A 12,776-nucleotide genomic window follows, 5' to 3' on the forward strand; every position below is an offset into this window, starting at 1 on the left:
CAGGTCAGTGAGAATGGATTTAAACCATTTGCTACTCATAGTACAATGGCTTGTAGTGTTATTTTTTTTGTACTGCTTAAATTTAGTTCATCATGCATTGTTTGGCCCAGATTCAACCTATTAACTTTAGAAACTTAAAGGAGAAGTCTGAATTGCGAGCAGAGTGCCATAAGATTCCTAGATGAGTCAACAGAGGAAATCAGGCGTCTCTACTTACAAAATATCTAACTGACCTTCTGAACAAAACTCTCATTAAGTTGGGAAAGGAAAAGCTTTTTAGGGAGTTTATTAGTTTGCACCAATGCTTGTATTGTTTCCCTGCTGAAAGGTACTGAATTTTGAACAAAATGGTTAAGCAGATTATTTGCTAGAAAATTCACCATCAGACTTGTATACGTCTGTAAAGGTATATAGAAATATCTCTACTAAGGAAATCATTATAAAATCTTCCTGCTCTTATTTTGTACCAGATTTGTCAAATATCTAAATTACAGATCATTATATTCCTAATGGTATTTCTAGTAAGAAACAACAATAACAGTCAGTAAGAAGTAATAACTACAGTCCATTTACTATCAAGTTAGTAGGAAATAAATGGCATCTTACTATTGTTCTCTTGCTATAGACTTTATTTGTGCATTTATGCAGCGCTGTTTCATTTGCATATCTGTGAAGAGCACTACTGTGTAAAATGTAAATAGTCTGTATGTGGAATTTAAAACTTTCCATTGATAAAATATCTCCACAGCCTTTTCATGAGAATTACCAAAAAACTTTTAAGTCTGTGTTTGTTTATAAATCAAGACACCTCTATTTTTATTCAAGTACAGTGAGCAAGAACAGTTCAGCTACAGTTGCATGTCAGTTTATTCAAAGAGGGCATTTACTAATTCACTGATATCCCATTGCCTCAACAAATAAGGAGACTGTCCTACATGCTGCTTTCCGTTTTTATTTGTTTATGCCTCTTTCAACTGCTGCTCTGGGGGCAGAGCTCTGCATTTGGGCAAGGTCCCTTTCCACATATCACATGTTGTAAACACAGGAATAGAGTGAAAAGGGAGCTTTGAGTACCTCCTCCTGCCTTCACCTTTACCTCCAGCATTTTATTGTCACTTCATCTGAAACTAATCAGGACCAGCACTACCATCCTTGATCATAACACTTCATAACGGACGTTATTCTCTCGGGAGATAGGTACTCAGCTGGGATGGTCATTGCATTCCTAGAAAATTGCTTTCAAGGTAGGCTTCCCACCATGACACTGAAGAAGGTACGAGACCTGGACTATTCTCAATGACCCCTTCTAGGCTGGATCTTCCATCTTTACACCAAGTACCCTGAGCTGCCACAGATGTTTTCAAAACCATTTTGTATCTGTAGGTGTGCCCCTGACATTGCAATCAAGCTGAAGACTTTGTCAAGAAAAGCCACTGTACAGGCAAATCTGAAATGAGTTCAAAGTCTACATCAGACAGACAGGGAAAGATGAAGGCAAGGGAGGAAGAACAAGGTAACAAAAATAACTTCAGCACTGAAGTAGGAGTTCAGGTGGTTCAGCTTCTAGCAAAACAAATGTGGCACATGTCCCTTCACAAACAAAACAATGGGTAACTGGAACCGCAAGTACAGTACATGACATTCTGTTCTCACTCAAGTAATATCTTCACTGTAACAGGAACATACTCATTCAACATTTATATTTTTACCTTCTCATAAGCTTTTCTTTTTGTTTCGGAGTCCATCCAGTCATTTTCCTTTTCCAACATGTCAATAAAAGCCCAGCGAATTCCTTCAGTCAACTCCTCCATCTGCAAAACATTTAGCAAATCCCTCTCCAGTAAAATATTTCATGGCAGCATAATTATAAGTAATTGAATTGATTTGGTTAGACCATGAATTATTCCAAAGAAAACAGTATCTGTTTTATATTCTTTATGGCAAATTTCTTCTTTCTCCAGTCCTCAGGCACTTCTTCTGAAAAGAAGTTTCTTTTCATTTTCTATTCCTTCAGGTGTACCACACAGCCTGTTAATTGTTGTTCCTTTCATGTCACAATTACGAGAATGTCTGCCTTGAAATCATAAAAAATACCAGGACATTTGCAGTGATTTGGGGAAATTTCTGAGACTTTGATTCTAGATTGCTAGCCCATACACAAGAAGGAGCAAGCTGCAAGGCATCTGTACAAATAAAGCTTTTTCTGTAGAGAGGGAGGGCATCAGTAGCTTTGCTTGGTTTATGTCGGACTGAAAAAAACCTTATTAATATCGCAAAAAAACTTAATTTGGGTTGACAGTATCATGATCCAAATACAAAACAGTATTCAAATATTTAGCCTGTATTTCACTGTACTCGTGAAGGATTCCTATCCTTTACGTACTGCAGGCATAAAAGCCATGCCTCACAGCGGCTTTAACTGCTTCTGTGGTCTTGAACACCAGTGACAGCTCGCATCTGTGCAAAGCTGGGAAAACCCACAATCATTTAGCTTGGCTGCTTCTTCAGACACCTATACAAAGCCGGAAGCATATCACAGGCAATTAAAAAAGATAATAATAGGAGTGTTTAGTGAGTATGGGGACTAAGAAAACCCTGAAATGAGAGAAAACAAGAAATCCAATGACTAAGAGGTGTATTATGTCAGTCTAAAAAGAAGAAATGCCCTCATGCCTATGTATCCGTCTGGCTGCACAGACCAGAAAGGTGTATGCAATCAGCTGCTTTTGTTTTTATCAATAGATGAACCTCATGAGAGGCACTGAGAACACTGCATGAGTGAGGTAATTCAGGGGATCCAGCCATCACTGGAATCTTTTAGCACAGACCAAAGCAGAGTTGAGATAGCACAAGACATGACAGATAATCATTACATGAAGACTTATTGTGTTGTCAGTTATGTTACATTTAAAGATATTGAAGATGTCGAGTACCAGAGATTTATATAATTTTATTCTATAGATCTGGTAGCTCTGAAATGTCACTGAAAGTGGGGACTAAACCTTGGAAAGTAACATTACCTTTAGCTAAATTGCCATTTATGTATCAGATGTATATTTTGATCTGGAACTGTTCTTTATTTGTGGTGGAGCCAGACAAAACATGGCAAAGCTCCTTTGAGTATTCATTTTCTTCTACCCTTTTCAAAAAAACATTTTCTTATTTTTAGAGACAATATGGGACAACTGGAACAGATCTAGCATTAACTATGACTAAACAGTCAATGTTCACAGTAAACTGCATCCCAGGGAATAGGGTAACTTAAAGATATTGATGACAGAGCACTGACTCAATTAACTTGGTGCTCTAATGAGGTGAACTCCCCATATTTGAAGGTTACAAGTTCAAACTCAAGCTCTGCAGCTGGGCCCTGGTGTATAGTTAGGCTTTATGCACCAGCTGTAGCTGCAGGGGGCAGCGGGAGAAACCTATTCCTGCTATCAAAGTTATTACTGAAACTGCTCAGGCATAGCTCTAAGAAACACTGCAGGCACTCTGGGTTAGAAACGGTGCTATATTTAGACACAAATAATGTCAGTCTTGATAAAAGGAGAGAAGTATCTAAGGTATGAAACATCAGTGACAAAACATGGGGGAAAAAAGAATCCACATTATCCATACCTCAGGATTTGCTTATCATAGACAGATATATACCAAAATCCGGGGGGGAAAAGTGGGGGAAACAACATTGTATAAATAAGACCACTTTTCTCAAGTCCTTTCTTACTGTTCAAGGAAGAGAAATAGAACTGAAAACCAGCAAGATGAAAATGGTAACACCACAAATTATCACCTTGAAAAGTACACTTCAAAACCTATTGCAACTTCACCAGCATCTAATTTTAATCTCCATGGGCAGTTCACCCTAAGTTTGAATCTTATGATCTACACTGTAAATTTTATATGCATTTTCAGTGCATTTGTATGCATTACTGTGGATGCTACTGTGAATTCCAATAATTTTTCAAAGATTTGGTCTGAAAGAAATTTACATGCTAAGAAATATTTTTATTGGGTCACATTTCAACAAAAAACATTATCAGCTTCTCATAATTTTCCCTCACAAAAACATGAAAAAAATGTTCATCCCTTCCATAAAGTGTATGTTTCTTATAGTTCTTCTCTTCCTGCTTATCCTGCATGGAAGTCATACTGTTTAATATCCCAGAAATATTTTTGTCACTGACCCTCCAGATAGCACATTACAAGCTTGATCAAAAATCAGGCAACAGAAAAGCTGAATTTCAGAGAGGAAACTCCAGCTGAAGCCAAGTAGTAAAAGAAATGCAGAACCTGAGAGGGAAATGCACATCATAAAGATTTGGACAAGCCAGATCGGAGTGTTGGTCTGTCTAAAATGGAGGCCTTCCCTGAGAAAACAATCAAGCTAGATAAAGTTAAACAGAAAAACTCCAGGTACTGAGCCAGGGCTGTGCAGACTATCACAGAGCTGTTGGTCCCAATGCAGGATGCTATTTCATATTTCCTAAACTGCTGTGCCTCTCCTGCACCAAGAGCTAAGTTTAGTGACAAAATTAATTCATCTTAAACTGATTACTGTTGGAAAATCAATGGCTGGAAAAGCAGATATTGGAAAACCCTATTAGAAATGAACTGAAAATAAGTCATAAATAATTGTAAAAGGTAATTAATCATTTGAATATATTAAGTGAAGTGATAATGTAGTCACATATGAAGTTCTAAAATTAGGATGCACATCCAGCTAAAAGCTATTCTATGAACTCAGCAGCATGGAAGAACAGTTTCCTTCACTGTTGAGCAAAACAGATTCAAATCACAAATATAAACTTTCACTATGTGGCTCTAAGCCTCCCTTTAAATTTGGGCTATCCATCAGTTACACTTTTCTTGTTTAGACTGCAGGAGTAGCACAGTCAGCTTTAAAAGAGTAGCCCCTAAAGCAAAGAGATCTTGACCACTCTTTTGACTAGTCAGTAAAAACTTTAAAGAGTTACACTAGCTATACTAGATAAGTTCCCATTGACACCACTCGGTCTGATCCTAAACAGCCTTGCTCTCATTATTTACACAAATTAACGGTGTTCAGCCTGTTTTGATCTGGCTACATATTTATTTGAAGGGCTGCACATGGAAGGAATGGGCAGTGCCCAAGTGGACAGAAAGGTGATATTTCTTCAAATTAGTTCAATTTTCTCCTTGTTCTTTTCTTGTGTGTTTTGGAGGTTTTGTTTGCTTGTTTGTGTGGGGTTTTTGTTTGGTTGATTTTAAGCATTTGTAAGAAACTCATCTCTTTTTAAAATTTGGTCTAACATCAGAGGAAATTTGTGAGGAGGATGCCACTAATTCAAAGTTTCTAGACAGAGATCTTGGAGGACTCACCATCTCTTTCTTGTCTTCTTGAAAATGAGCATTCACAAACATCCTACCCACAACGTAAGGGAGTGTGCTTTCAACGAGGTCCACACATTTATCCCACTGTGGCAGCAAAGTTGTGGTTCCATGGATGACCTGTTGGCAGGTGCATGTAGTAGGTCATAAGATCATACTGTTTAAGAAGAACAAGTCTGCATCCACATACAGTATAGCCTAAAGCATATTTGTCAAATAGCTACCCAAATGACAATAATGATACTTTACAGTTATTTTCATCAAGTGCTATAACAAATCTTTTGAATTCCACAAAATAGGTATAAGATTTTTAGACTTAGAAACAGTACAAAGCTAATGACTTAGAGAAGCTAGGCTTAGGGGGCTAGTTATGGGAAGGCCTTACCAAGTGCCAGTTTTAAACTAATTTTGGTAGTATTTCTGTGTAAGTGGAGGGATACTTTCATCTAGAAAATCCGTGCTCTGAGATATCTTCCCAAAAAGTTTCTCTCTCTCCACTGAATGAGAAGCCTAGGGAAATAATCTTCATATAAATTAGGTCAGTCTTTGTGAAACACTTCCTAAAGAGCCCTCCACTGTGATAAACCTATCTGTTCTAACTAACAATGGCTAACACTGGTAGGTACATGTCCACACCTTTTGCCATTTACCTGTCTGGTTATTCTTACCACAGCCTGTTGCTTTCAATCCCTTTCCCAAACAGAATATTTTCAGGAGAAAAAAGGTTTGAACCGTCGAGAACACTACACTCTGATTATGTGTTTGTCTCCCAAAAATCTCCCTCCATGGTATGGTAGAATGACGTTGGTAGAATAGATTGCGTATTTTACTAAAGAAATGGTGGTTAAATAGACACTTCCACGCTTTGATGATGTTCATACAGCACCACACATGAGCTTTAGAGATGAAATAGTCACGGATGCTCAACACACAATGTGCAAGGCAAAACAGAGCTCAAGTACATTGCTGTCTTGGTTTCTGTTTCTCACAAAAAGAATGTTACTACCGTGTAGGCTTACCCAGTTAAAATTACATTTTCTAGTCAAGATAGAAGTTCATTTAAAAACAGAATACACACAACAAAATATGAAATGGGTCCATGTAAGCAATAACAGTGCTGATTTAAGAAACTTTTGTTATTTTCAATGTTCAAAGGGTTCCCTTTCCACTTAAGGAGCTTTTTAAGCTTTTCCACAGAGAACAAGCAAAATCCCAGTCCAGTAGTTAACACTCATTATCTGTGCAAAAGCAGAGTACTCTTAACACAAGACCAGGTCAGTTGAGATAGGATTTTGACCTCTCACAGGTCACACAAACCTCTTAAGCACTGATCTAGCAGTTTCTGAGCCTCTTCTTTTTTACCAGTCTTCTCCTTTGAGCCCAAGATTAAATCTCTAGCAAAATTGAAGGGTTTGGATTTGTTGTTTTCCAATAGGAAAATATTCCATCAGAAAATTTCAGAGTAGCTTAATCCTCAGCTACTGAAGGTCAGATATTTTGGTAGTTCAAAGATCGATTTTCCTCCTTATATTGTCTGTAATTAAGTTTAATCAATGACTCATATTTAAATACACCAGTGAAACGCATTCTCAAATGCTTTTTATTAATACTGTATGTGCACTAATAGATTTTCAATGACAGAGAGAACACTGCTGCTATAAGAAAACCACATTAGGCAAACCAATACATAATAAGGTAATAGTTTCCTCAATTGAGCCACATTTGAAAATAAACTCTTTTTCTAAATTTAAGAAAGAAAGAAAGAAAGAAAAGAGAGAGAAAAAGAGAAGAAAATTTCTATCCAGGGTCCAAGTAAAACCACAATGACTACACACCAGCCACAGAAAGTGTCAAGAGACAGAGCTGGCTTTTAGAATGTGACATATTATTACAACATAATAATAATCATTATTTCAAGGGAGGCTTGACTATAAGGAGGACAGAAAGGCAGCACAGGCTGTGAGACCAACAAAAATAGAGCTGAGAGGAACAGATTATATCTCACAGCTGGTTTATTGATATTTACATTACAACAGCCAACTAGAACTCCCTCAAAATGGTCCTCCTAATATTAATGTACCACTCTAAAACACAGAACTCCAAGTAGTAACAGTGACTATAAATAGCAGGTTGCAAGCCCTCCCAGTCAATTCAGAGCTCCACATCATTTTAAAGTATCTCTTCCCCACGTGCCACTGCACATTTGCTAGGAATTTTTGCGCCACTGCAGAGGAGCTGCTGAGAGTTGCTGAGGTAGCAATCAAAGCACTTTCTCTAGAGTCAGCAGGTCTGTCCTATTTCTCAACCTGAAGATTTTTGAAGTTTCATCATGTCTTCTTCCCTCTCTTTGAAATGAGTTTAAGAGTCTTGATGCTAGGATTTCTACGTGTAAGATGTAAAAACCACCAATAGAAAATTAGAACCTGGTGAAAAAAAATAATACGCTTATGATGGGTGACGCTGAATGAATGAAAGATATCTTTTGCTTTAAGTGTCACTGATTCAATTCGTGGTCATGTCTTTTTAGTAGTCATTCAATGGTTTCTTCACTTACATGGTAAGAGGTTGGTGGGTCCTCTTTATGATCCGAAAGGACCTGTGTGCCTTTAGTCCTCCAGTCTCTGACCAGGTAAATTGGTAAAAGAAAGCCTTTGGTTTGGACTCCATTTCTCACATCCTTTCTGCTGACTTGTGAAGCCTGTTCCCCTGAGCTGTTTACTGTACTTAGATTTAGCTATTAACTATTAGCTATTGCTGTTTACTGCACTTAACTAACTCTCCATCTCCAGGTCCCAGAGGCAGATAATAGAAATGAGCTGCTGACTCACTGCCCTTACTGTGCTGTACTTAGGTTTTCATGGAACCCTTGATGACATTGTTAGTAAGCATTGAATCAACCTGAATTAGGTTTCTCCCTAAGCTTCTGGAGAAAGTACCCAGAGAAGTGACAGCAGCTAGTTACCATATCAAAACGTACAGTAACCAAAGATTGTAGTTTCCTTCCAAAAATTTTTCTGGCTATAATATAACTCAATGCAACTCAGTATTAGGCTGCAGTCTGGCTGATGGCCAGCATCCAACTATTTTACCTGGCTAGCAAGGAATATCCAGTAGAGTGCACACAAACTTGTCCCTGTTGTTCTGACAGCCAGTTTCTCACATTTTTGCATGAAGAAAATGGCATCTTTAACAAGATGGATTTGAACATGATTTCAGAAGTATAAGAGACTGCCTTTTTGGTCTAGTTTCCATCGAGCCCTTTGGAATTTATTTTTAGGTATGTGATCAGTTCAGAACTATTCCAGTACCACTCAGAAAAGACATTACGGGCACTTCAGTTAGCGACCTGCACACCTCACCTGGGAGAACAGAGCAACCACATCTTCTGTGCCACATCACTGGCAGCATCATGACAGACTCCTGTTGCCATGATGTCACCAAGCAGCTAGTTTTCATAACAACAACCAAAAAGCTCACTATCTAAACTAAGGCAGCATGGAAACAAGATGAGAAAACATGTTTCAGTTTTATCCCTGGTTTGCTAACAGAGCCCTCATGTTGCCCAGAGGATTATCAGGGTGGCTTTGTATTCAGAATTCATTTAATCAAATGTGTGTGTTTTACATAAATTCCCATATTACTTAATAGATAATTAGCACTGCTCTCATAGCTTGGGGCAGTGACTAATGTCTTCTGGGGCTTTTGCAACTCCTAGCTAGAAGGCATCTGATTGGCTTCTCTATGGAAATGACTGATGTGCTAGAGCTCATGTAAGGTTGGTACTAGAGCATGAGAGAGGTCTGAGCAAGCTTAGAAAAGATGAAATCTTTTGTTTTGCTTTTGTTTTACCAGAGCTACTTTCATGCATGCACATACAGTAGTTTTTTTTCAAAGCTTAGATTTTGGCCAAACCTGTTGGGCCTGCAGGAATAGCACAGGTCACGGCCCTGGAATGTAACTCAAACTTTCTAGCTTTCAAGTTTCTGCATAAGAAGACTAAGCTTTTTAAGGGGGAAGTCTTAAAAACTCCTTTGTGGAGTCCTTTTGGACATTTTTCCCCAAGTAGCATGTGCAAGGATATATACATCTTAACTGTTTTAGATGTAGTCTTCAAGAAGAAAAGTTTATTCAAGAAATTTATCCAGCATGGAATACATTTCATGTTTTGCAAAGGTATAAGCAACTGTAAGGGTAATCAACAGCATCAAAGCTAGTACTATTGTAAATACTATAAAAGCTCTAACTTACCCGAGAAAATTCCAGCCATCGATACTGAAAACGTCTACTAAGGTTAAATAACCTTGAATAAACCATCCTCCACACCAGATAGTTGGCAAGAGTCCTGTTAAATCAGACATATTTTTCTCAGACATCTAAATGCATATGATGTACCGCAAAGCATTCACAGAAATATCTCTATAAACATTTGAATTGAATGGTGGAAATTTCACCTTGAAAATTAATGAGTGATGACCAAATTGATAAATTTCTATTTTGTAGAAGAATCTGTATGATTACAGCCAGTTAATATGTAATTGCACTGTGATAACCGTCTTCTAGGGGAAATTTATAAAAAGTCCATCTCCTAGTATGTCACTTTTAGGTAATGCTTTTTCAAAACGCAGTTTTCTTTTTCCATGGAAGTGGCAAGAACTGTGTCGTAATAAGAGTTGGATAAAGGTTCTATCCAGAGATAAGAAAATAACTGATTTTTCTTTTGTAAATCAAAGTGAATGTTATCTCTCCTCATTAGTAGGACACATAAATTGTAACTATGAAACCAAATAGATAACAGTCCGTCCCATATATACTATCATTATCTCATATTTGTATCTTTCATTAGAAGTTATCAATATGCTTTTAGAAGAAGTTCTTACTACCCACAGAGTTATTTAAGTATTATCACTCCAATTTTGTAGATGGATAATTGAAATACCAGGAAAAAAAGGAAGTCTCAGTAACAAGAATCTTATAAGAACTGAGGCTGAAAGATCCAGGAAGAACTTGCTCAAACTTCCCAGGAGACCTGACATCCAGGCCCCTTTTCTAAAGCTTCAAGCACTTGACTGGAGGATTTACCTAGTCTAGACTGAGCTCTCTCCATGCTCAGCAGTGGCTGTGTGAGGTAAAGGTACATTGTGAAATTCAACTTCAAACAGTCTCATAACAAGGTCAGTGATGGCCTAGAAGTATTATTCTTATCTTGTCATCTGGATTACATGTTTTTCAAGGATTGTCATTGCTCTAAAGCTATTGATATCCAAAAGTTGTTTGCTCTACATTAGTATACGTGTAACATTTTGGGCAGGCCACAGACTTCTCCACAGGGATGAAAATAGTTCCTTTGCAATCAAAGATGCTGTTATGGACCATCTGAACAACTCCCTTCTCCAAAAATCCAATTTCTGCAACCTCCTGTTGCCATAGTTGTGGAGCAGCATAGCTGTTCCTACAGTGGCACTTCACCACCTTCATTCGTTGACACATCCCGTACTGTCCCCTCTGAATCACAACAGATTTTAAACACACTTTGTGGGCATCTTGTCTTCACAGCAGTTCACACAGTTATGGCTTTGCCCAAGCCATAACTTGAGTTTTGCCTCTAGCCAAGGTCCAGCCCACCCATACAAAGCCTCCAGCTCAAGATACGTTTTTTTCTGGAAGCTTACACTCTTGGTCATTCAGCTGGGGAGATGATAAAGAGGTGAGAATTGAGAGGTTTAAGACAAGCTATAGCTATGTATTGTCTATTAGTGTCTATAGGTCAAGAGAGGTTCTCCTTCCCCTCTACTCTGCCCTGGTGAGACCACATCTGGAATATTGTGTCCAGTTCTGGGCTCCTCAATTCAAGAAGGACAGGGAACTGCTGGAGAGAGTCCAGCACAGGGCAACAAAGATGATTAAGGGAGTGGAGCATCTCCTGTATGAGGAAAGACTGAGGGAGCTGGGTCTTTTTAGCTTGGAGAAGAGGGGACTGAGGGATGACCTTATTAATGTTTACAAATATATAAAGGGTGAGTGTCATGAGGATGGACCCAGGCTCTTCTCGGTGACAACCAATGGTAATACAAGGGGTAAGGGGTTCAAACTGGAACACAGGAGGTTCCACTTAAATTTGTGAAGAAACTTCTCAGTGCACTGGAACAGGCTGCCCAGGGGTGTTGTGGAATCTCCTTCTCTGGAGACATTCAAAACCCTCCTGGACACATTCCTGTGTAACCTCATCTAGGTGTTCCTGCTCTGGCAGGGGGATTGGACTAGATGATCTTTTGAGGTCCCTTCTAAACCCTAACATTCTGTGATTTTGTGATTAGTGACTGAGCACATGACAACCCATAACTCCACCAGCATGCACACATCCAGGTGGGACACACACTACACCAAGAGCAGATAGGTGGCTGCGTGCTCTCCACAAGCTGGTTGAGACCTGCGCTGGAGACCAGTCTGGCCAGGCCTAGTGTCAAGTGGCCACGGAAGGTAAGTGCTCTGCAACACTGATGGATTTGGCTGTCCCTGCAGGCTGCTCCAGATGAACTGAAGCTAGCACAAGTGTGCATACCCATGTGAACCTGCACAGCGGTTGTGCATCTGTCACAGCCTGGGCAAAGCCTGTGCTTCTCATCAGTTAAGTCTTCATGTGCTTATAGGTCAGAAGCATGGCCAACTTATTTCAGACAGAAAGACCTGAGGGTGTGATCTCAAGCCAACTGTCACCTCAAAGGCAGGTACCTGCTGCCCACTAGCCTTTGTAGTCTTTGCAGCCAGTGGCAACTTCTACTGGGGAGCAGAGAGTTGCTGTGATTTATAAGTCCTGCCTTTTATACTCCTCCTCATCTCTCACACTGTGGAGAGGGGATTTCACAAAGCGTTAGTGTAAAATCTTTCTCCCATTTCATTTCCTTGGCACTCATGTCTGAATCCATCAAATGTAACTCGGTGTAACTTTAGACATGTCACATAACCTTGTGCATACTCTGTCTTCCAGTATACAGATACATCATATAGTACACAAAAATCCCCACAATAATCATAAAACCTATCTGAAAAAGCTTTTTAGCATTAATAATTTACATTTATAATGCGGTACATGTTACAAAAGCCAAAACACTTAGCACTTCTTAGATGATCAAACCATCTTGAGCTAATGCTTAGGGTCATAAAAAATTCATTCCAACCTAATAAATACCACAAAGTATCGAACTTCCCCTAACACATTTCTGGCAATGTAGAATTTCCTCACCCACCTCACCCGCAACTGAAGCACCCTTAAAGTGGTCAGATCTTACTGGTTTTCTAAATGACTCACAACTACCTACCTCAGGTATTTCAACACAGCTGAATAGCATCCCTGCTTTTGCAGTGACTACTCTGTGGATCTAAAACAATATTTATGCAAGTCCTGCAGA

General features: G+C 38.9%; 1 protein-coding gene across 4 annotated transcripts in view; it reads right to left on the bottom strand.

Annotated features, from left to right (window-relative positions):
• Positions 1 to 12,776, bottom strand: part of PHEX (phosphate regulating endopeptidase X-linked) — a 125,979-nt gene that overhangs the window by 57,452 nt on the left and 55,751 nt on the right. For all 4 annotated transcript variants that reach the window (XM_005503727.3, XM_065071368.1, XM_065071386.1 and 1 more), the window contains exons 10-12: positions 9,619 to 9,712; positions 5,362 to 5,490; positions 1,710 to 1,811 (exon numbers count right to left, since the gene is read on the bottom strand). In XM_005503727.3, the coding sequence (XP_005503784.1) occupies positions 1,710 to 1,811; positions 5,362 to 5,490; positions 9,619 to 9,712 (325 nt within the window). The remainder of the gene's footprint in view (positions 1 to 1,709; positions 1,812 to 5,361; positions 5,491 to 9,618; positions 9,713 to 12,776) is intronic.

The sequence above is a fragment of the Columba livia genome, chromosome 1 (genome assembly GCF_036013475.1).
Source record: "Columba livia isolate bColLiv1 breed racing homer chromosome 1, bColLiv1.pat.W.v2, whole genome shotgun sequence".
NCBI lineage: Eukaryota > Metazoa > Chordata > Aves > Columbiformes > Columbidae > Columba > Columba livia.